General features: G+C 34.5%; 1 protein-coding gene and 1 pseudogene across 1 annotated transcript in view; one reads left to right on the top strand and one right to left on the bottom strand.

The window, feature by feature from the left end:
• OSBPL8 (oxysterol binding protein like 8) overlaps positions 1-24,453 on the top strand; it is a 146,892-nt gene that overhangs the window by 63,134 nt on the left and 59,305 nt on the right. The window contains 1 exon segment of the mRNA XM_055341899.1: positions 8,058-8,195. Within this exon segment, the coding sequence (XP_055197874.1) occupies positions 8,058-8,195 (138 nt within the window).
• On the bottom strand, positions 23,591-24,073 carry LOC129520711 (ras-related protein Rab-5A-like; annotated as a pseudogene).

Here is a 24,453-nt window from a genome sequence, read left to right as displayed (position 1 = left end):
AGGCAACTTTTGTATTAAAAATCATGGAATTACTGAGGTGAAAGGAACCTCAGATATCATCTAAGTATTAACTCTGTAGATAAAGAGATTGAAGTTAAGAATTTAAATGACTAAGGAGTTAGAATTGGTTACTAGCCCAGTGTGTTCTCTCCATTTTAAAACATCAACGAAATCATCAGTTTGCTGATTTAAAATCTAACCAAATAATCAAAATATTATTGTGTCATAGATCAGACAAAGATTTAAACTTTATTGAAGAGCAATGTAGAAATTATATTGATGTAGAAAGTTTAGTATTTATTCCTTAAACAGTTTATATGACCACTGCAAGTCAGTTCACTGCTCTGGAGCTCTTTTTTTACACCCCCCCCCCCCCACTGGTTAAACAAAGGGACTGAGCAAGATAATGGGAAGCATTCTTCTAGTTGTAAAATTCTTTGGTATGGATTTGTTGCTATTTGTCTCTAATACTGATTATAGTATGTATGTGATTTTTTTTCAAAAATTGAGACAACTCAGTATGCAAAAATTCTTTTTAAAGGGCACCTGGCAGCTTCAGTCAGTAGAGCATATGTAGTTCTTGATTTTGGAGTTGTAAATTCGAGCCTTGTGTTGGGTATAGAGATTACTTAAAAGTAAAAATAAAATCTTTTTCACAAAATCCTTTTTAAAGTTCTTAATTGCAACAATTCACAGTATTTTAAATATATTGTTTACTATACAACAAGCATTATTAGAATCATAGAAATTTTAAAAGTTGAAAAAGTGTACAGATATCAAAACATTTTTATGTTTTCTTGTCAGCCTTACTTGCGATACCTGGCAGATATTTTCAGTGGATTCACCAATTACTTTAGTTACCTCATATTTTTAGATGTTGGCTCAGACAAACTGATTGGTGATGCTGAACTGACAAATAGAATTTTTTTAAGGTTTTATTTATTTATTTATTTATTTATTTATTTATTCATTCATTCATTCATTCATTTAAATACAGAGGGAGGCAGAGACACAGGCAGAGGGAGAAGCAGGCTCCCCACAGAGAGCCTAACGCAGGATTTGATCCCAGGACCTTGGGATCATGACCTGAGCCAAAGGTAGACACTCAACCACTGAGCCACCCAGGTGCCCCTAGAATTGAATTTTTAATGCCAATTACAATGGTTCTGTTGTACAAATTGGATTTTATAAATGGAGATCTTTAATTTCTACTTGGAATAGAAGAGATTTATTGTGGTTACATATTTCCTGCATACACAACTAAGAATATGTGATTTTATATTAGAGATGAGTTTATATTGTACTCTGCCAACTATTAAAAGGCTGAAGCTATATAATTACTAGAGATCACATATCTTTTAGAGTGAAAAGTGATTTCATTAATAGTGGGATCTGTACTGAATGAGAAAAAACTATAATGATACATACAAACATTTAAATTCTTTAAATTTACACCATTCTTTAAATTCTTTAAAGGGGAGCCTTAGGATTTATTTAGAGATTATTTATGACTTTAATTACTTTATTTTAGCTTTCTTAGATTAAGGGCAAATACCACACTATGAAGCTTGGAAAATTCTTCATATTTTTCTATTGATGAGTTGACTTCACAAAGTAAGATGGTAGTTATAGAATCATATTCTCCTTAGAAGTTACAATTGGTATGTTAATATTAATTATTCCAGCATGTTTAGTTTCTACTGTACTTAAGATAATGCAATATGAATAGCAAAGTAGGTTAACGTTATTTCCACTATAAAGTAGAACCAGAAGAGGGCACTGTGATGCTATCTGTAATAGGTGAGGGAGTTGTGTCAGAAACTACGCTGGAGTCCTGCAGTGATTCATTTGTCAAAAATCTACCTAGTCATTTAGCACGTGTTTATTGTCATTTTTAGGCCAATACAGATAAAAAAGGTGAATGCCCTTCTCGAGCTTACATTCAAATAGTCTAAGATTGTACAAGTGATGTAAGACATCAAAATGATTTTTATATTATACAGATCCTCTTGTCTGTATAGTTGTTAATGTTTGTGAACGGGGTAAGAGAATAAATAGGAAAAAAATTCTAAATTTTTTCTAAATATATAGTTACTCTATTGCTATTTCTATAAACTCTCTCACTTCAAGATTATCAGAATCATAAATAGTAAGGAGTTAGAAAGAGATGAGTAGAACTAAATTTACACTTTGCAGACTATTTCCTTCTTTATATAGTGAAGTTATTCAAGATAGAGATACCTGTATCTTAGTGATGGAATACTGAAGTATACTTTAATCTACTAGTTGTTCTTCTCATAATGGTTTTTAAATTAGCCTAAAATGCCTCATACTACAAAAGAATATATGTGGCATATGTAAATCATAAAGCGTAATCATCCAGTGAGTATGTATTGAAGCTACCACTTCAGAACTTGAATCTTTATAGAATCCCTCATGTTCTAATATGTGCTTTTTCTCTCCTCTATCCCTGTGTATGCCTCCAAGAGGTGATGATAAGTTTGTATTTTTTGTCATTTGCTTTTTTAAAAAATTATTTTTTGATATGTGTCACCAAGTTTTGCTTAGTTAATTTTATGACTGATATCATGCTATGTGTCATATTTTAGGACTTGTCTTTTGTAGCTAATATTATATTTTCAAGATTCAGCCATGTTTTGGGGTATAGTTATAGATCATTCCTTTTCAGTGCTGTATGCTATTCTACGTGTATATCACAATCTATCTTATTTTTCAGTTGATGAATAAGTTGTTTTGGTTTTGCTCTTATGAACGTTCTTATTTTCTCTTGGTAAATGCATATGAGTATTATTTCTAGGTATAAAGCTAAAAGGCAAATTGTTGGGTCCATAGGGTATGCTGAAATTCAGTTTTAATAAGGTAGTTCTATGTTGTTTTCTTTTTTTTCTATGTTGTTCTCAAAGTGTTTATATCAGTTTATACTCCAGCAGCAGTGCATAAAATGTCTCATTGTTTCCCATCCTTATCAGCATTTCTCTTATCAGACTAATTTTTGTCAGTTTTACTGAGTTTAAAATATTTGTTTCATTGTGCTCTTGATTTGTGTTTTTCTGGTTACCAAAGAGGATGAACATCTTTTCATATATATATTGGCCTTTTTCGTTTTCTTCTACGAACTCAATATTCAAGCCTACCCTTCCCTCCCCCAAATTTTTCTTTTTCTTTAACTGAAAATTTTTTGTATTGAGATACAATTTACATACAAATTTATATTAGTTTCAGGTATATAATGATGATTTAATATTTGTATGTTTTGCAAAATGATCACCACAGTAAATCTCATTAACATCCACCATCATACATAGATAAGAATTTTTTTCTTATGATGAGAGCTTCTAAGATTTATTTTCTTAGCAACCTTCAAATATGCAGTATAGTATTAACTATAATTACCATGCTGTATGTCACATTCACATCACTTATTTATTCTATAATTGAAAGTTTGTAACCTTTAATTCCCTTTGCCCATTTTGCCCACTCACTAACCCCCCGTCTCTGGCAAGCACCAGTCTGTTCTCTGTATCTGTGAACGTGGTTTTTGGACTTGGAACATATGTATTTGTCTTCCTCTGTTAGACTTAATTTACTTAGCATGGTGCCCTCAGAGTCCACCCATATTACAAATGGCAAATTTCATTCTTTATGGCTGAGTAATATTCCATTCATTTGTCAGTGGACACTTGGCTATGGTAAATAATAACATCCTGTGGTGAACATAGGGGTGCATATATCTTTTCAAATTTGCGTTTTCACTTTCTTCAGAAAAATATGCTGAAGTTGAATTGCTGGATTATATGTTAGTTTCTATTTTTGACTTTCCTAGGATCCTCCATACTGTTTCCAAGGTGGCTACAATAATTTACATTCCCACCAACTGTGCATAGGTAGTCAGGTTTCTCCATATCTTTGCCAACACTTGTTATTTCCTTTCTTTTTGATAATAGTTGTTCTGATAGGTGTGAGGGGATAGCTTATTATGGTTTTGATTTGCATTTCCTTGGTGATTAGTGATGTGTAGCATCGTTTCATGTACCTGTTGGCCATTATTTCTTTGGAAAAGTGTTTATTCAGACCTCCTGACCATTTTTAAGTCAAGTTGTTTTTTGTTGATGAGTTATATGAGCTCTTGGTGTATTTTGGACCTTAACTCCTTATCAGTTATATGACTTGCAAATATTTTCTCCCTTTTAGTAGGTTGCTGGTTTCCTTTGCAGTGCAGAAGCTTTTTGGTTTGATGTAGTCCTGTTGTTTATTTTTTGCTTTTGTTGCCTCCGCTTTTGGTGTCAGATCCAAAAAACCATCACCAAATCTTATGTCAAGGAGCTTGCTACCTGTGTTTTCTTTTAGGAGTTTTAAGGCTTCAGGTCTTATATTCAAGTCTTTGATCTGTTTTGAGTTAATTTTTGAAGAAGATGTAAGATAGTGCTCCAGTTTCATTCTTTTGCATGTGGCTGTCCAGTTTCCCCAGCACCACTTATTGAAGAGACAACCCTTTTCCCCATTATATATTCTTGGCTCCTTTGTCATAAATTAATTTGACTATATATTCATGGGTGTATTTTTGGACCCTCTATTCTTTTCTGTTGATTTATGTGTCAGTTTTTATGCCAGTACCATGCTGTTTTGATTATTTGATTATCGTTTTGATTAGCTCTGATTTATAGTTTGAAACCAGGGAGCATGATGCCTTCCACTTTGTTCTTCTTTTTCAAAATTATTTTGATTATTCAAAGTCTTTTGTGGTTCCATACAAATTTTAGAATTTTTTTTGTTTTATTTCTGTGAAAAATGCTATTGGAGATAAAATAAAAATTTTTTAAAGATTTATTTATTTTAGAGAGCCTGCATATGAGCCAGGGGAAGAGCAGAGGGTAGAGGGAGAGGAAGTGGGGAAAGAATCCCAAGCTAAGCCAGGAGCCCTAGGAGGGGCTCTATCTCATGACCTGAGCCTAAACCAAGAGTTGGACACTTAACTGACTGAGCCACCCAAACGCCCTTCCATTGGAATTTTGATAAGGATTGCATTGAATCTGTAGGTTGCTTTAGTTAGTATGGACATTTTAACAATATTAATTATTCTAATCCATGAGCCTGGAATGTCTCTCCATTCATTGTGTCTTCTTCAGTTTCTTTTATCACTATCATATAGTTTTCACTATACAGTCCTTTAACCTCCTTGGTTAAATATATTCCTAGGTATTTTATTCTTTTTGATGTATCCCTAAATTTTCCTATTGAATTATCAGTGTTTTTCCAATTGATTTATAGGGTTTTTATTATTTTTTTAACATATTCTGGATACCACCCCTTTGTTAATTATATGTGTTGTAAATATCCCATTTTCCTTTTTAACTTTTTATGGTACCTTTTGATTAAAGGCAAATATAAAGTAGAATTTATCAGTTCTTCTTTGGTTAGTGCTTTGCTGTGTCTTTTAAAGGAATTATTCCCTACTCCATGTTTATAAAGATACTCTTTGTATATTTTTTCTAAAAGGTTTTAAGTTTTGCTTTTTTATATTTATGTCTTTAATTTTCATAAAACGGGATCCCTGGGTGGCTCAGCAGTTTAATGCCTGCCTTTGGCCCAGGGCGCAATCCTGGAGTCCCGGGATCGAGTCCCACATCGGGCTCCCGGCATGGAGCCTGCTTCTCCCTCCTCCTGTGTCTCTGCCTCTCTCTCCCCCTCTCTCCCTCTCTCTATGTCTATCATAAATAAATAAATAAATCTTAAAAAAATAATTTTCATAAAACTTTGTGCATGGTATAAGGGTTAGGATCTAATTTTCCCATACCCCATTTTCCTAGCATCATTAATGGAGTGGTCTTTTTTGTCCCTACCTCTTTTGTATATCTAGGCTCAGCATATGCATGAATTTGATAATGAGAGCTCTCTGTTATGTTCTTTAGGGTCAGTTTGTTTCTTCCTACGTTAGTACCATACATTTTTAATTTTAATAACAATTTTTAGGAATTTTTTTAAAAAGATTTTCTTTACTTATTCATGAGAGACACAGAGAAAGAGAGGCAGAGACATAGGCAGAGGGAGAAGCAGGCTCCCTGCAGGGAGCCTAATGCGGAACTCAATCCAACACCCCAGGATTGTGGCCTGAGCCAAAGGCAGACAGACGCTCAAGCACTGAGCCACCCAGATGCTCCAATTTTTAGGAATTAAATGGATCTTAAATTTTGTAACCAAAGGAGCTGCCATTTACTTTATGGTAATGAAGTTTCATAAAAATATAAATTTTGTTGATGGGTTCCTTCTGCACGATTCTATTGAACTCCTTTGCTATGCCAGAACCATACCAGGACTTGAAGATTTATGGAAATACAAGGCAGACAAAATTCTCTTCTCTTGTAGAACTTGTGGTCTAGTGGAGAAGTCAAAAAATAAACAAACAAATGATACAATTTCAGATTGTGATAAGAGCTACAAGGAAAATCAAGTTCGATAAAGTGATAGAGTATTATTGTGGCAGAGTGCTATTCAAAAAAATTTTATAAATTGTATTAAAATTAAGAACTTACTAATCACAGGCACCATGAAGAGCTTTTCTGAAGAGATAACATTTGAACACAGACAACAAATCATGAGGGGGTCAATAATGTGAACATCTGGGGTAGGAATTTTCCAGGTAGAGGGAACCAGAGATATAAAGACCCAGAGACGGGGGCAAAATTGCAAGAAGGCCATTAGAGCTAGAAGCCAAGTGACTAAAGAGGAGAGTAATAGAAAATGAGGCTGGAGAGGTAAGCGGGGGCCAGCCACTTTTGAGTTCTTATGCCATGGAATTTAATGCAAATATAATGGAAAGCCATTAAGGATATTTCTGCGTGGTGCAAATCTGATTCATGATTTTCAGATTGTTCATGTTTCTAATTCTTTTTTTTCTATTTTTTAAAATTTATTTATTTTTTATTGTAGTTCAGTTTGCCAACATATAGCATAACACCCAGTGCTCATCCCGTCAAGTGCTCCCCTCAGTGCCCATCACCCAGTCACCCTCACCCCCCGCCCACCTCCCTTTCCACCATCCCTTGTTCGTTTCCCAGAGTTAGGAGTCTCATGTTATGTCTCCCTCACTGATATTTCCCACTCATTTTGTCACCTTTCCCCTTTATTCCCTTTCACTATTTTTTATATTCCACAAATGAATGAGACCATATAATGTTTGTCCTTCTCCGATTGACTTGCTTCACTCAGCATAATACCTTCCAGTTCCATCCACGTCGAAGCAAATGGTGGGTACTTGTCGTTTCTAATGGCTGAGTAATGTTCTGTTGTATACATAGACCACATCTTCCATTTCTCTTTTCTGTCCTCTCTGCAACTGGGCATTGCTCTTCTTTATTAGTAGCCTGGCCAAATAGGTGAATAACAGCCTTAAACACGATTTAAATTAATTACTAGGGCAGCAGGCTTTTAAGAGATTAGACTTTGGAACCAAATGCTCCTGAGTTAGGCATTGTACCTCTATCACTTATTAGGCAAGACAGTCTCTGAATGAACATCAAGTTTTCCTATCTCTAAAACAGAAATTATACCTACTTTTCATGAAAATTAGAAATTAGAGTAGAAATTTTAGTGAATGTAAATATTTTATACTGCTACTAATTTTTTCTGATTACTAATGAAGGTTGGCTACCTTCAGATGTTTATTGACCATTTGTATTTCTTTTATGAAATGACTTGTCTCTTACTGCTTTATTTTCAAATATAAAGAGTTAATAGCACAATGAAAAGTTCATAGTAACCTTGGAGTACCTTTCACTATCAGTTGACTATGTATTTTCATTTTTATAATGTCTTTATTTTGTGTAATTTGACTCATGCATACCTGTCAGTTTCTCTTGGATTGATGGCAAACTACAATTAAAAGAAAACAAATCAATTGTGCAAATTTATTAAAGTACAGACTTGGTAAAATGAATCTAACTATTGAGGTTGTTTCAATCATTATTCTATGTTATTAACTATGCCATTATGTAAATCCATAACATAAATACTAATTCTTTTTTCCTTCTTTCCTTGAGCTGTGGTAGCAAACAGTGACGAATCTCAACTTCTGACACCAGGAAAGATGAGTCAGCGCCAAGGGAAAGAAGCTTATCCAACACCAACCAAAGATTTGTATCAGACATCTTTTAGTCCAGCAAGTCCTCATAGTCAGGGTAAGAAATGGTGCTTTTCATTTTGTTTTTGTTTTAAGGAAAGAATGACATTCTAGGTCTATTATAACTTTTTTCTTTGTAACCGTTTCGTTTTATAGAGGTTCTTTGTTTTGGTCATCTATTATACTCTTGAAATGAGTTTATGTTCTTTTAGAGTCCTTTTAATTCCTCTTATATTCCCCAGTGTACTTGATTAGTTACACTTTTCTTCTAATTGAGTGATTCTCAAACTTTGTGGTTTCAACTCTTTACGCTGTTAAAAATTATTGAATACCTCAGAGAACTTTAACGTGGGTTAACCTATTGATATTTATTGCAAATTACAATGAAGAAATTTTTTAAATGTTTATGATTCATTTAAAATTATAATGAACCACCACAGGTTAATACGAATAACACTTTTATTTAAAAAAAAGCTATGTTCCTCCTTCCCTTTCCCTCAAAAAAAAAAAAAATTGAGTGAGAAGAGTGATATTCCTTTCCCTCGTGATCTCTTAGATTTGGAACCTTGGACATTTTGGGCTAGATAATTCTTGGTTGTGTGGGGCTGTCATGTGCATTGTAGGATATTTAGCAGCATCTTTGGCCTCTACCCACTAGATGATAATAGCATTTTCTCCAGTTGTATGCAACCAGAAATAGCTCTAGACTTTGCCAAATGTCCCTTGAGGGACAAAATTGTCTTTGGTTGAGAACTACTATCATACCATTTTTGCAAATCTCTTTGATATCTAACTTAAGAAGACACCTGCATTTTCATATCTGCTTCTGCAGGTAATCTGTTATGATGTGATGATTTGATTGAAGTATATGTTACATATATATGTAGTCAGAAAAGGGAGGATTACTTTAATAGCTTTATATATAATTGCAGATAGTCTTCAATATTACACCAAAATTTGACAAGTGGTAGTTTCTTAAATATTGGTTGCAAAATGGAATCTGAAACATATCCGTAATCTTTTCCTACTCTTTTAAGTTAAAGCCCATTGATCTGTCTTGAACTTAGAATTACTTTTAACTCATGCATGATTTTTTATCATCATGCCTTAGTTATTTGGGAAATAGTTGCTTACGATTCAGATCTACTAAGTGTTGACACGTTTTAAAATACAATACAAAAAAATAACAATACAATACAAAGATGTGCTGTATGCATATTTCTCATCTTGTCATACAGAATATTAAAACCATGTGTATTCAAGGTTTAATATTAATAATTTTTACTGCTTCATCAAGAACATCTAAGTGATACTGGCCTTTTACTGTAAGTACATGGCAGTGAAGAAACCAGTGACTCCTACTACAATTTGGTGCCTCTGCCTTTATTTGTGCTAAGGTGCCAGCAGCTTTACCCAACATTGCTTTTGTACCATGATTGCAAATGTCAGCACGATGAAAATATATTATGGAACGTTTTGACCTTGCAGACTTTCTAAAAGAATCTTGGGGACTCCCAGGGATTATAGATCTCACTTCCTAATTCATAATTGATAAATTTTGTGTATTGAATTCTGCTTCTTAGTAAAATGTATTTACTCAGATGCTTTAAAACTCTTGTAGTACTACAATAGCTATGGTGGAAAGACTTCTGCTTTTAAAACTGAACACTTTAAATTTGGTGTTTGAAAGCTATCAGACACTTATGTGTCTGTTTTTATACTAATACCATACTATTTTGATTACTATAGCTCTGTCTTATAGTTTGAAACCAGGGAGCATGATGCCTTCAGCTTTGTTCTTCTTTTTCGGGCTATTTTGATTATTTGCAGTCTTTTGTGGTTCTGTACAAATTTTAGAATTTTTTGTTTTATTTCTGTGAAAAATACCATTGAATTTTTAAATAAAGGTTTTATTTATTTATTAGAGAGAGAGAGAGAGCACACACGTGTGAACGAGGGGTGGAGAGGAGCAGAGGGGGAGGCAGAGAGAGGGTGAAAGAGTGCCAGGCAGGCTCCATGCTCAGTGGAAGTTACTAATATTTTATAAAATGTAATTTACAGTCTTAACTATCACCAAATCTCTGTATAATTAGGTTTTGGTGTTGTGACTTTATGAATTATTCTTTGAAAATAGGCTTTAGTTATTTCTTTTTAATGAGTATTGATAAATTAGTAAGTTACATGATCATTTTTTACTTTATTTTAGTAGAAAATGGTTTTCTAGTCAAGTGTTAGAAAATTTTTATTTACCATTGTTGGAACTGGAAAAACTTTATATAAAAACATAAAAATAATTATTAATAATTACTAATTAACATCTATTGCTTATTTGTTAAATATATTTTGGTAAGTTAGCATTTTTGTTGCCAGGATGCTTTTTTGAAGCTTGAAAGTGGATTTATGGTACACATTGATATAAATAACCTTCATTAAGATAAAATTCTGAAAGGATGTAGCTTATGTGGTTTTTCCATTCTGTGCACCACAATTTTGGCTAAAATAGATTCAGATAATTCCTATATCTGTGTACTAGAATAGTTAGAGGAATTTTTTAACTTGGAACTTAATGAAGCAAGGAAAAGGTTACTAATAATTAAAACTACCCTTATTTATATCTATCGTGAACTTTTTCAGGCAAACAGAATTTGGGAGAATAGGACAATGAACACCAATATACCCATTCGATAGATTTAAGAAATTATTAACTTTTTCTTCTCTTTGTTTCATTTATTTGGAGATGAGGCTTGGAACATTTCAAATTGTAGACCTCATGATATTGTACCCCAAAATACTTAATGCAATTAAGAACAATTTCTTACATAACCATTAAATCCTTTGTTACATTTAACAGAATTATTGATAATTGCTTATTATAGGCTTATACCTAGTCCATATTCAAATTTCCCCAATTGTTCCACATCTTTTTACAGTAGGCTTATTAAAACAAGGATCTGGGATCCCTGGGTGGCGCAGAGGTTTGGCGCCTGCCTTTGGCCCAGGGCGCGATCCTGGAGACCCGGGATCGAATCCCACGTCGGGCTCCCGGTGCATGGAGCCTGCTTCTCCCTCTGCCTATGTCTCTGCCTCTCTCTCTCTCTCTCTCTGTATGTGACTATCATTAAAAAAAAAAAATAAAACAAGGATCTAAGAAAGGTTTATAGATTGTATTTGGTTGTTAGGTCATTATATTTCCTTTAATCCCAAGAGTCTCTTTGTTTACTTTAATTTTCTCTTGTTGCTTTTAACTTTTTTATAAAACTGGATCAGTGTCCCTATAGAACATTTGACCTTTCATGCTTGATCACCTTCTTGCAGGATTGTTTAATTTGTTCTATCTTTTATATATATTCTATAAACTGCAAGTTATTATTTTTAAACTGCAAGTTAAATGCAACATTGATTATATTCAGGTTGAACATTTATGATGAGATTATTTTATTGGAGATGTATAATATAGGGGAAAGTATGCTGCATCATATGAGAATTCATTTTATGTTTGATTGTCCCACTGTTAGTGACCTAAGATTAATCAGTAGGGGGATGCCTGGGTGGTTCAGTGGTTGAGCATCTGCCTTTGGCTCAGGGTGTGATCCAGAGTCCTGGGATCGAGTCCCACATCAGGCTCCCCTTGCTTCTCTCTCTGCCTGTGTCTCTGCTTCTCTCTCAGTGTCTCTCATGAATAAATAAAATCTTTAAAAAAATAAAAAGATTAATCAGTAGGTTTAGGTGATGACAGCGATCCTCTTCATTGAAAGTTACATCCTTTTTTACCCTTATGACTTGAAAGTAAAATAGATATAGTTGGAACCTGGTAAATAGTCTTTACCCCCCTCAATGTTTTCCTTATAGGTGTAAGCACTCTTTGATGATCATTTAAACAGTTAAAATATTAGGGGTTGAAAAATGATAATTTTCTAATATGTCATTCTTTTTACATTTGTTACTAAAATTTTTCTGAAAAGAGATCTTAATTGTCATAGAGTTACTCGGTAAACATGGAAATATAGTTCCTATAGGAAAGGCAAGATAAATGGTTGTTTCCTCCTGAGATCCCAAGAGATGATGTAAAATCTGCTTCCAGTGGTGACACATAAATTTTTTTAGTCTTTAAAATTTTTTTAATATTATAAAGAACTCATATGTTTTAATATATTCATTAAATTTCAATCATTGATAAAATGAAGATAATACCTACCACATAAGCTTTTTATAGGGCTTAAAATGTTAATTCATATAAAAAGCTTAGAACATAACTTAGTAAATAAAAACCACTCATGATAGCTGATTAATAAGTAATTATTACTATTAATATTATTTTTTAAAAATAAATGATTCTGTTTGGGTTGAAAACTTGTATTTCAAGATGCTGCATATTTCAGCACCTTAGAGGCTAATTTAGAAATTCTTTTAGCATGGATTGCCCATGTAAACCTCCAATTTTTGCATTTAAAGCATCTGCAATGTCAGTTCTATCTTGATTTGCACCCAGATGTTCCAGCATAAGTTATGGGCAAATTAATATCTGTAAAGTGAATTACATATTGAATGTTTTTATTTATTAAAATCAGCCTATTGGCTTTGTGTAATGCAAAACACCTCCCTCTGGTTTACCTACTGAAATTCTATATCATAGTTTCCAGATGTCAGATTTGTTTAAGATATATCAATTAACTTTTTAAAAAAGATTTATTTATTTATTAGAGAGAGAGAGTGTGCATACAAGTTGGAGGAAGGGCAGAGGGGGGAGAGAGAAACTCAAGTAGGCTGCCTGCTGAGCAAGGAGCCCCAGATAGGGCTCCATCTCACAACCCTGAGATCATGACCCATGCTGAAACCAGGAGTCAGATGCTCAACAGACTGAGCCACCCACATGCCCCTCTATCCATTAACTCTTGATTATGTTGAAGATAAACTGCCAGAGAAGATTAACAAATGTCCCATAAGCCTCTTTGAATTGTCTACCATGTCTCAAGTACTCTTGCTTATTATTAACAGCTTCTGAATGGAAAGAGTTAGAATTCCAAAACTTACAGTAATAATGACTAACATTTAATGCTCCTTATGTCCTTTAGTGCTTTTGACATGCATTAGTTCTTGCAAGAACTAACGGAATTCTTACAAGAACCTTATGGTGTATAAATCATTCTCCCTGTTTCACAAATGAGGAAACCGAGCAATTGGCAAGGGTAATTTCCTTGCCCTAGTTCGCACAATTAATATGCGATAGAGTTAGAATTTGAACCTAGATATGATTCCAGAGCTTGTTTATTTTTTTTTTAAGTTTCAATGAATTATTTATTAGGTTTTTTGAGGCTCAAATTTTCTAAACTTTTAACATGGGCTCCTGTGTCTTTTAGAACCCCATTATGTGTAGAATGCTTTCTGTGGAGATTTTTATTTTTATTTTTTGTAATACGTAACATTGCAGTTGTGGAGTCATGGTATGAATGTATGCTTTACTTTATAAGAAATTGGCCAAACTAGTTCCAAAGTAGTTGTACCATTTTATGTTTCTGTTAGCAGTCTACGAGCGTTTCAGTTGAACGTTTATATTCTCAATCTTTTTTATTTAGCCATTCTAGTGGGTATGTAGTGGTATCACATTGTGGTTTTAATTTGTATTTCTCTTATAACCAGTGATGTGCATCTTTTCAGATACTCATTGGTCACTGGTATATTTGAAGTGTAGGTTCAGAGTTTTTACCCATTTAAACAACTGATCTGTTTATCTTATTGAGTTTTAAGAGTTCTTTGTGTATTTCTATATCATGCTTTTCTAGTTATGTGTATTGTACTTGCTTCAAGTTTTGACATACTTTTTCATTGTACAAATGATTTCTTTCTAAGAGTAGAAGTTTTTAATCTTGATGAAACCCAGTTTATCATTTTTTACCCTATGTTTCAAGCTTTTTTCCTCCCTCTCTACTAAAGAAATCTTTGTGTACTCTAAGGTTGCAAAGGACATTTTCTGTGATTTCTTCTAGAAGTGTTAACAACCATAAGGCTCTGATCTCTATTTTCATTCTTACTATTACCATCTTAAGTCAGGTCCTTATCATTTCATACCTGTTGCATAGTACCACACCCGCCTAATTCTATTAGGGCCTTGCCTTCCAATATATCAGGCTCATCTTTTTCTTTTCTTTTTTAGAAATTTATTTATTTTAGAGAGAAAGAGTGCTCGTGCATATGCCAGTGGTGGGAGGGGCAGAGGGAGAAAATCTTCAAGCAGACTCCCCATTGAACAAGGAGTCTGATGCAGGGCTCAATCCCATGATCCATGAGATCATGACCTGAGCCAAAACCAAAAGTGGGGTGTTTAACTGACTGAGCCATCCTCAGATTCATCTTTGTTAACAAAGCAACCAAACAGAAAATGATTGTTTATGTGTTAAGGTGAGATTATTATGAGAATGAGGTTTTTATAGAGTATATAGGCAGAGAGTACATAGATTCTCTGAAGTAGGTCTCTGAGGGAAATAATATGAATAAAGAGAAATAGAAAATTATAAATGAAAATACAGATTTTAATCATTCAAGCTTGTAACCAAAAAGTTCACCGGATGCCTGCATTTCAGTCGCTCCCATTTTCAAAAAGTTGACAGTTGATTATTGCCTTAAGCAGTGGCTCCTGAATCTGGCTGTCTTGAGAATCACCTGGGAGCTTTGCTTAGATACATATTTCTACTTCAGCCTTTTAAAATCTCTAAGAGTTTTTTTCCCTCTAGGGCAAGACCATCTATTTATAAAGCTCTCCAAGAGTCTCTGCTGTAGTAACATTTGGACATAAATTCCAGGTTCTGTAATCTGTTAGGACTTTTAGTTTATCTAATTTTACTGTACCTTTCCAATTTCATTTTGTGTTTCCCCTTGTTATGAACTCAGCAAGATGGCTTTCTTCACTGTTCCTCAGCTTGACTATGCTTTTATTTATCCTGGTCCTCCATTAAAGAATGTCACCTTCCTTGCTTTCACTTATCTGAATACTTCTAAAATCCAAGAGTACCATTAGTAAAAAATAGGTTCAAAGTAAGGATCAGACTAAGAGTGCTTCTGTAAGATTTTATGTTGAGAGTTCAGAAGGATTTAAGGCAATGTCTCTTGGAGCCTTTCAACCAAAGGGGCTTAAAGAATCTTACAGTTGTATCTTTTACAATGTTTTAGCTAGGCAAAAGAGCTTCTAAGGCTCTTAAGTCTGCTGTCCTACAGTGCCATGATATAGCCTAAAGTAGTGAATGATCTATCCCAAAGAAATTTTTGGTTGCGGCATCTGTTTCATTGAGTCAATTCTAATAAAATTAATAAGAAACTCACAAAGGTTTCACAAGAATAGTGCTAAGCACCACCAGCTTAGATGGAAAATGATAGACATAGTTCAACTAAGTAGAGCCTTTATGTGTGAGGGGAATCTGAACCTTGTGTGGGCATGAAGTAGATGGAGAAAGCTCCACCGTTGCAAATATGGACCATTTCTTCTGAAATAGGAAGACTGACTCAGAGAATGGAACCAGGAGCCCAGAGGGCAAAGTCAAGATCCCCAAAAGACTATTTTCAAAGAACATGACTGTGTTCTAATCAAGCTATTGATGACATGTGCCCAGCAGATTTCACAATTGCTATGACACTGTAATGCCTTCAGTGTAACTCATTATCTTCTGCATCTTTTGAACTCCAGTGTCCATTGCAATCCTATCCCTGGCTTACTGCAGTGGGGCGAATAAGTTATCTTTTGAGGTGATAGCGTTTTGGTTTAAGAGGAGCTGTATCTGAGGAGCTGTATGTGAGGAACTAAACCCAAGGAGTACCATTTGCGCTTGAACCTGATTTAAATAACTGGATTCTGGCCTTACAACCAGTGCTATAATAGGATGACATTTTGGTTAGGGGAGACAATGAGTGTATTTTACATGTGGAAGGAATGTGAATTAGGTATATTTCATTTCAGAGATGACTGCAGTAATGTCTTTCATCAAGAAATGAAGTTTACTCTCGCTCTACCCCTACCCCTATTCAATCTAGGATGGCCATGTGACTGCTGTGACCAATATGACAGAAGTGACATTCTAGAACTTTGGAGACCAGATGTTAAAAAGACTGGTTACTTCTGCTTTTGCATATTAGAGGAAGCCAACTTCTTTGTAAGAAGTCTCACTATCCAGATACTACCATGCTGTGTGAAAGCCCAAACTGGCTAGCCTCCACTTGTAGTCATCCCAACTGAAGGATCAGATATATGAGTAAGGAAGCCATATTTGGGTGTTCTAGCAGATACTCTATGAATCAGAGAGGAACCCCCCTACCCCCGGCAACTTGCATAAATCTCAGAATGAGGAGCAAATAATTTAGTGTTTTAAACCCCTAAGTTTTGAGTAGTTTAAGGTACAACAATAGATAACTATAATAGTAGGCAACACAAAGTGATTAGAATTACATTTATAAATTTGGAAGAATATAATATGTATGAGAAGATTCATTACCAGACTGAACTGTTAAGGTGAGGCGAATACAGTCTGGATGAGATGGACAGTGGTGGGAATTAAAAAAAAAAATTTACAGGGTGACAGTCGAAAGAGGAAAGAAAGAATCAGCAATGACTCCTAGATATTTTCCTTGGGAAACTAGTTTAAAAGTTTATACCAAGGTAGGGAACTATGGAGGAAAACCAAGTTTGGTGGAGAGATGCTGGGAACTCCAATTTTGGACATGGTGAGATTGAAGTATGTTAGTTAGAGCTATCCATGTGGCATGTTACAAAGGAAATTGGCTGTATGATTTTGGGCTTTAGTAGACACTTCTGCCCTGGAAATGTAAATTTAGAAGTCATCAGCATAAACAGAGTAATGAAAACATTTGAGACAATCATGTATATCAGTTTAGAGATTCCCAGACAATATTGTTTTTTTAAATGAAGTAGAATAGAATCAAAAGATCAGAGCTTATCTGATCTGTGAAAGTTTTATCTGATACTCATGTGTTCTTACACACACATTTGATATAAAATATATCTCTTGTTGTGAGTTGTAAAAAGTTTAGGAAGAATTGAAGTTTGAAAAAAGTAGTTGGAGGGGCACCTAGGTGGCTCAGTGGTTGAGAGTCTGCCTTTGGCTCAGGTCGTGATCCCTGGGTCCTGGGATCGAGCCACATCAGGTTCCTCCCTGCAGGGAATCTACTTGGGTCTCGGTCTCTGTATATAAATAAAATCTTAAAAAAAAAAAAAGTAGTTGGAATACCATCCTAAAAAATGTCAATATTTAAGGATCTGATGGAGAAAGTATTGGTAGAAGAGTGTTAAATCCCAGAAGAGGGGATCTCTGGGTGGCTCAACAGTTTGGCGCCTGCCTTTGGCCCAGGGCGTGATCCTGGAGTCCCGGGATCGAGTCCCGCATCGGGCTCCCGGCATGGAGCCTGCTTCTCCCTCTGCCTGTGTCTCTGCCTCTCTCTCTCTCTCTATTATGAATAAATAAATAAAATCTTTAAAAAAATAAATCCCAGAAGAATGAAACAGATGATTTTTTTAAAAAAGATTTGTTTATTTATTCATGAGAGATACACAGAGAGAGGCAGAGACATAGGCAGAGGGATCCTGGGATCACGCTCTGAGCCCAAGGTAGATGCTCAACCACTGAGCCATCCAGGCATCTCGAAATAGATGGTTTTATGAAGGAAGGAGAGTGCCCTGTAGTTTTACATATAGCTCCAAAGTCAAATCAGTTAAGACAACTGAAAAATTATCCATCAACAAGATACCGTTGCTAGCTTTTGTGAGATCAGTTTTGGGAACAGTAGTGAAGGCAGAAGCTGAAAGCAATAAAATTTAGTAAGAAAGATAAGGAATTAGAGACAGCTAAAATAACAGACTTTCAGGAATTGTGCCCTTGAAGGGGAGGGAAGTGTATGGTAGTTAGAGAAAGACATGGGATAAAAAAGAGATTTAAGAAAGGAAATATTTGAGCATGTCCAAATTTTGACAGGACAAAGTCAATAGAAATATAAAAAGTGTGAGAAAGATGGAGGAATTAATAGCGTAGGTCTCTGAAGAGGCAGCAGGGATAGGATCTAGTATGCAAATAAAGGGATTGACAGGACTAGGAATACAGCTGGAAAGTGGAGGAACCATGGTAATGGGAGTGCCAAGTAGCATTCAGCCCTCAGTTGAGGTTGATGTTAATCTGCCTTAGTATGAGATTTTCTTCTGTAAAGTTAGGCTTTACTGGGTATGTGCAGTAAAAGTAATCATGGCAGAGTAGGTGTGGGATGCTGGCATGGGAGTGGAAGGAAGTTTAATGGATGGGTTTGGTGAATTGCTCTGTTGGAGGAGGTGGGATCTGTAGGAGAAAATGTCCAAATTAGTGGACGCCTTAGAGGCATTGTATAAGTAAGTGGTTATGGGGCTGAGGAAAGCGTTCTCCAACAGATGAATACTAAATAAAATAATTCAGGTTAATATATAAAGGAAGAAAGGTGTAGAGAGAGTAAATGTCATTGTCAGTGAACTCCTTGTGACAGCGTGTCCTTTCGTTTTTAATATTCATCTATTCCTAGCACACATGGTACTTGGAACATAGTAGGTACTTTTGTGTTGAATAAGTGCATGAACGTCTTTACTTAGCACCTTTTATGTGCTAGTCCTTGCCCTTGTGCAGCTTTAGTCTCATTTTTTAATGAATAGATACACATTTGGGGGTGATATTCACCTACTAAAACCTGTACACGAGTATGACACGAACCTCACATATAATATTGTTCCTGTGTTTGCTTAAAGAGAGAATCCTACAAGAGTGGAAGACCATGCATCAGGAAAAAATGGTATTTATATTGATCCTATGTGCTAGACTCATGCAAATAGCTACCTTTTACCAAGAGCTCGCCAAGTTAGGCTAATATGCTATAAGTTGTATGTGCAAAATTAGGTTGAGCTGTTGAAACAATCATGTAAGACAGGCACAGTTACTATGTCAGTTTTACAAGTGAGAAACCTAAGGATTATGGATGTTAAGAAATTTGTTCAAATTCGCTAAACCAGTAAATGTCAGAGACAGTTTTCAGTCTCAGGACTGTCAAAACCCATAGTCTTACTACACTCTACTGAGAGTGAATTGTAGTGCCACCTATTTTCTTTTTGTTTTATACATGCTGTTGTGTTAGAAGTTGATTTTGCTAGTGCTTTAGGATGGCAAAGATTATTCCTGTTTTCTGGCGGAGTCTCTCCTTCATGTAAATTGATTCATACCAATTCAGTGTAGGTCATTATCCCTTAAAAACAGTTGTTAAGTCTATTTTTTTGCAGTGTGGTTTCTTTCCATTGTTTAGGATTTTCTTTTCCTTTTTTGAAGGAACTAGGGAGACTGAGTCTCCTCACTGAAGCCCACACACATCAAGGTAGTCTTTTAATTATTTATATGTTTAGGTTATGGAAATCAATCAGATTATTCCAGACATTATTTATGTGTCAGATTTTTTACCTTATTCAAAGGTAAGTATAGTATACCAGTTTACTTAAAAATACTTTTAATTTTAGTATGATTACAGTCTCTTAAATAGGATGGTATTTGTTTTATGCTGACTTTTTTGACCTTTTACATATTTTAGTTATTTATCGAGAAAGACGTTCATATTAATTAGGCTTGTTGTCTCCCTTTCCCTGCTCTACTTTTGAATAAGGACAGCTCTAATGGAACCTAGAGACTAAATTAAAGCTCATCACATGGATAGATACTGTGTTCTCACTACATGACATTTGAGATTGTTATCAAAGCTTGAAGAGTTACTGTAATTCATCTTGTAGCTATCCTTTCATTCTTTGATCATACAAAGCTATTTTGCATGCTTTCAGTCTTACAAAACCATTTTTCATTCATAGTGCTTTTTTTTTAATTTTTTTTTAAATTTATTTACGATAGTCATACAGAGAGAGAGAGAGGCAGAGACACAGGCAGAGGGAGAAGCAGGCTCCATGCACCGGGAGCCCGATGTGGGATTCGATCCCGGGTCTCCAGGATCGCGCCCTGGGCCAAAGGCAGGCGCCAAACCGCTGCGCCACCCAGGGATCCCTCATAGTGCTTTTTAAGAGAATATAAAATGTTGCTTTGCGAAAACTTAAAGGAGTCTGTTTCAAACTAATCTTTAAATGTTTAAAATTTTAAAATGTTTAAACTGGAAGTTACCTACTTTAATCAGTTACCTACTTAACCAGTTTTATCAAAATAAATTTGAACCATGCTTGCTTTATCTAGACTTAAATTAAAATGTATATGCTTAGTATTGTGTTTCTCTTATCCTTTAGCAAATTCTCTTAACCCTGCCAAGTCCTTTCACTTGAATGCCCTGGTAGCATTTGTAGCATTACACATGACATGATGTATCTATATCTACAACATAATAGAAAACTTCAAAGTAAAGGGGGATTTTATTTGCAGAGTTTATTAATGTGAGTTTACTGGTGTAAAAATGTTGTACCAGATTCCCCAGGGTGAATTTTAGACATCACTGGTATAAATCTCAGGTGACACCTTCATTATAAAGTGGTTTCTAGGCAAAAGGAGACCAATAAGTCAGTTTCCTCCATGAACCGAAGCAATTCTTCCTTCCTTGGTAAGATACTTCTAGGATCAATTATTGAATATTTATGAGACTATGCACATATAACAAATGTGTCTTGAATATGTGTTTTATTTCATGAAAATTGTTTTACCTGAAAGAGTACTTGAATTTATCCCCCCTACCTTTATTTTTTTTTTCTCCTAAATGCTGTGCTTTGGTTTATAGCCATAGGTTGTTTTAATTACAGATAGTATATATTGGAGGTTATGTTACTTTTCTTCTGAGTTACTGAATCCTCACTGTTAGATTTTTAAAGTTATTTAAGACATAATTGTTTTCTGTTTGAAATTCTTGATGTTTGGATAATTGCTGCTTAGAGAGGTATGAAAGTATTAAATAATGAAAAAGATATAATATTTGGCATGTTAAAAAATGAGAATGAAATAGTTTTCTAAATCTCTTGTGAAATGTTGCAGTATCTATGTTTTTCAAATATTCCTCTGCTCCTGTAGGGTAAACTGAAATACTTTGAAAATATTTATTGAAAAGTGAGAATGAATAATTTAGCTCTATTTTAAATATATTTACCAAGTTGAGAGGATTCCATCTTATTTTTGCCAGGCCTTATTAATTGCTTCTCATTAAAGCAGTAAGATGAACATTCTTAATGTTCATCTTACTACAGGACACTTTTTTCCCTTTAAAAATGTTTTGTGTGCATATATCTAATTTAAAAATATGTATGTGTGTGTACATCTACATATTAAGGTGTGTGTGTAAGATAACATTAAAGGACTATCATGTACTACTAGCACTAGTTCCTCAGCTCTTTTCTATTGTGATTTCCTCCCATTTGTTTCCAAAGCCTGGCAGGTTGAGATCCCTTCTTAGCAAGAGTGGTAAAATAGTTTCACCTATAAAGTTAATTGCTACACTTTTCCTTTCCTTATTTGAGGCATGGAGATACCAGTTTTCTGTATTGTAAGTAAATACAAAGCAAGATAATAACAACTTAATTTGCCAATGTTTGCATAATTTCTGAGAGAAGATAAACAATTTAATTAAAAAAAAAACAATTTCATTTAAAAAATTGTGTTTTCATTTTGGTTGTTCTAATTTTGAATATACATAAATTTTACTTAATAATGAAACAGTGAAGTTTAGCAAACACTTATTTTCCAGGTAAAAGAAGGATGTTTGTGACAGACAAATTCCCCCTGGAGAGTACAGGATTTTCCAAGAGTCTCCTCCACCAATCTGGCTTTTATTCTTTTTGATACAGGGTTCTGTACTAGAAAGCAAGAACAAACCAAAAATGATATTCTCAGTCCCAATTTGTGAAATTTAGGAACAGGAAGTAGGGAAGCATAAGGACATGAAAACATGTAAGTGAATTTTATATATTACAGTTCCGGTAATATAGCACACTAGATATTCAGACAAAAACCTTCCTAGGAAGAACATCAAAATGATGGGTACGGTAGGGGTTTTTTGTTTTATATTTTTGTTTTTGTTTTTGCTTTCTATACCACTTTGTTCCAACCTGAGCACTTCAATATAAAATTAAACACTGGTGAACTGTTTTCCTTACTAATTCTGAATTGCTATAAATGTACAAGTTCTGCTAGCAGGATTTTAATTTTTTTAATTTTTAATTTTAGATTTAGATTTAATCATCTCTAACTACATGATAGATTTCATATATGAAAATACCTAAAATAATCAGTGCAATATACTGAACTGATCAAAATAAAAGAAGCTTTGGAAAACAACGCTGCAAGATTGTTACTGATACACTGCAGTACTTACTTATGTTACAAGTTACTGATACATTATTTATTATGGTTTAGCCACGTTGGAACAACTGAACTCCATCCTTTTAATGAGAGAGAAAAAGGAAAAATTAGCTGTTTTAGTAACTGTACATTTTGTATACTTTCAAGCATCTCTTATTAAATATTACAGAAAAGTAATAAACATATATGGAGACTGCAGTGCAATATCTTATTTATAGTACCCCTAAAGATCAAATTTATTTTTTTATTTTTATTTTTTGAAGATCAAATTTAAAATAATCAAGTTTGAATGTACATTGTTGTTAGTACCTTGACTATATTATGTCCAAAGAGAACGAAAGCCCATTCCCTGATCCAAACAACAAAACCTATGTAATAGCCAACAGTGATTGAATAGAAATCACAGACACCCGATTTGTTTCATTTCTGTTGAAGAACTCATATGTTTTTGAAGGGAACACTATTCGTTAAGTGCAACGCTTCAATAAGATAAGTTGCACTTATCAGTTTTCATATTCCTAAAACAAGATGAGGTTACATTTGACTTTTTTTTTACCCCACTAAAAATACCAGGACTGGCTATAATTTCAGTGCCATTAATGTTTCCTTTTATCCACACCCTGAAGATGTAGGACTGTTTTCTTGTGGTTAATTTGTCAAAATGTGGAGTGTTCATCTTAAATATGCATACTAAGAGAAATTACCAGTATCTTGAATACTGTAACTAAGCATAAATATCTTTAGAGTATTCTAAAAAAGGAATGTTTTGAAAAGCCCAAATTAATAAATTCCAAATCTTTTTTGTAGAACTAGCTGGTTAACTCTGGGTTTACATCATCCCTGGTGGTGAGAAATGATTCCCCCTAACCATCCAAGGAAACAAGCATACATACACAGCTCTCATTCCCCACTTCTGCTTCTGAAACATAGTCAGATGATCACATGCATGTTATTAAAAATTAAGTTCAAAACACTGAAAATAATTCAATAGAAGAAATTGACTCTGTCATAAGTCTCTTCTTTTTGGAAGTCATGCTGGGCTGGGTAAATGTTCTAGTTCAACTGTCATTAACATTTAGGAAGCAGAAGAATATTCCAGCAGGTTCAAACTGGAGGTTTAGTTATCACCACACTGATTCCTGGTTGCCTGTGTAGGTTCAGTAGATCTACTTCTCTTCCTGTGGCAGAATTTGCTCCTGGATTCTGTCGTCCATTCTTTGGCAACTTTTAGCTGTTGCCATGAATATTTCATTTACATTCATCAGTGTTTTAGCTGATGTCCCCATGAGTAATAAACTGTTGTCATCTACTTAGGACTGTGCTTCCTGGAAATCAGCAGCTCTTTTATTTGCAAGGTCAGCCTTGTTTCCTGATAAAGCCATTACAGTGTTAGGATCAGCTTGCCTTTTAAGTTCTTTAACCTATTTTTTGGCTCTGGCAAAGGATTCATCATTTGTGCTATTATCTATGACTGTGGCTTCTTTGCTCCTCTCTAGTACATGGGTATCTATCATTCTTGACCAGCTGCATCCCATATTTCAGATTTTATTGTAGCTTGGGGCCAGAATTCATACCATTTCTGTTTCAAAAACAGTAACATTCCTCAGTTTAGTTTAAAATGATCTTGGGTCATTTAGTATTTGGAGGTGTCTGGAAGAATCAACACAGTACTTGTTAGAGGAGAGGTTTGAACACAGGCCTCTGAAAATTATTGATTTTTAATTATGAGCTCATATGTAAACAAAACAAGATAGCATTATGTGTGCACCTGTTAAAATCCAAAATAGTGACAACACCGAATGCTGGCAGGGATGTGGAAAAATCAGTAAACACATGAAGTAGCAAGCCACCAGAGAGAATCTGCATAAATTACCTACCATCCAGACCACCATCTTCACCATTTGTAATTATAAATGCCAGAATGTGAGTTAATGGATTAAAGACAATATATTTTTTTCAGATTTTATTTATTTATTCATG

The sequence above is a fragment of the Nyctereutes procyonoides genome, unplaced genomic scaffold (assembly GCF_905146905.1).
Source record: "Nyctereutes procyonoides isolate TBG_1078 unplaced genomic scaffold, NYPRO_anot_genome, whole genome shotgun sequence".
Lineage (NCBI taxonomy): Eukaryota > Metazoa > Chordata > Mammalia > Carnivora > Canidae > Nyctereutes > Nyctereutes procyonoides.
This window is presented reverse-complemented; position numbering and strand designations above follow the sequence as displayed.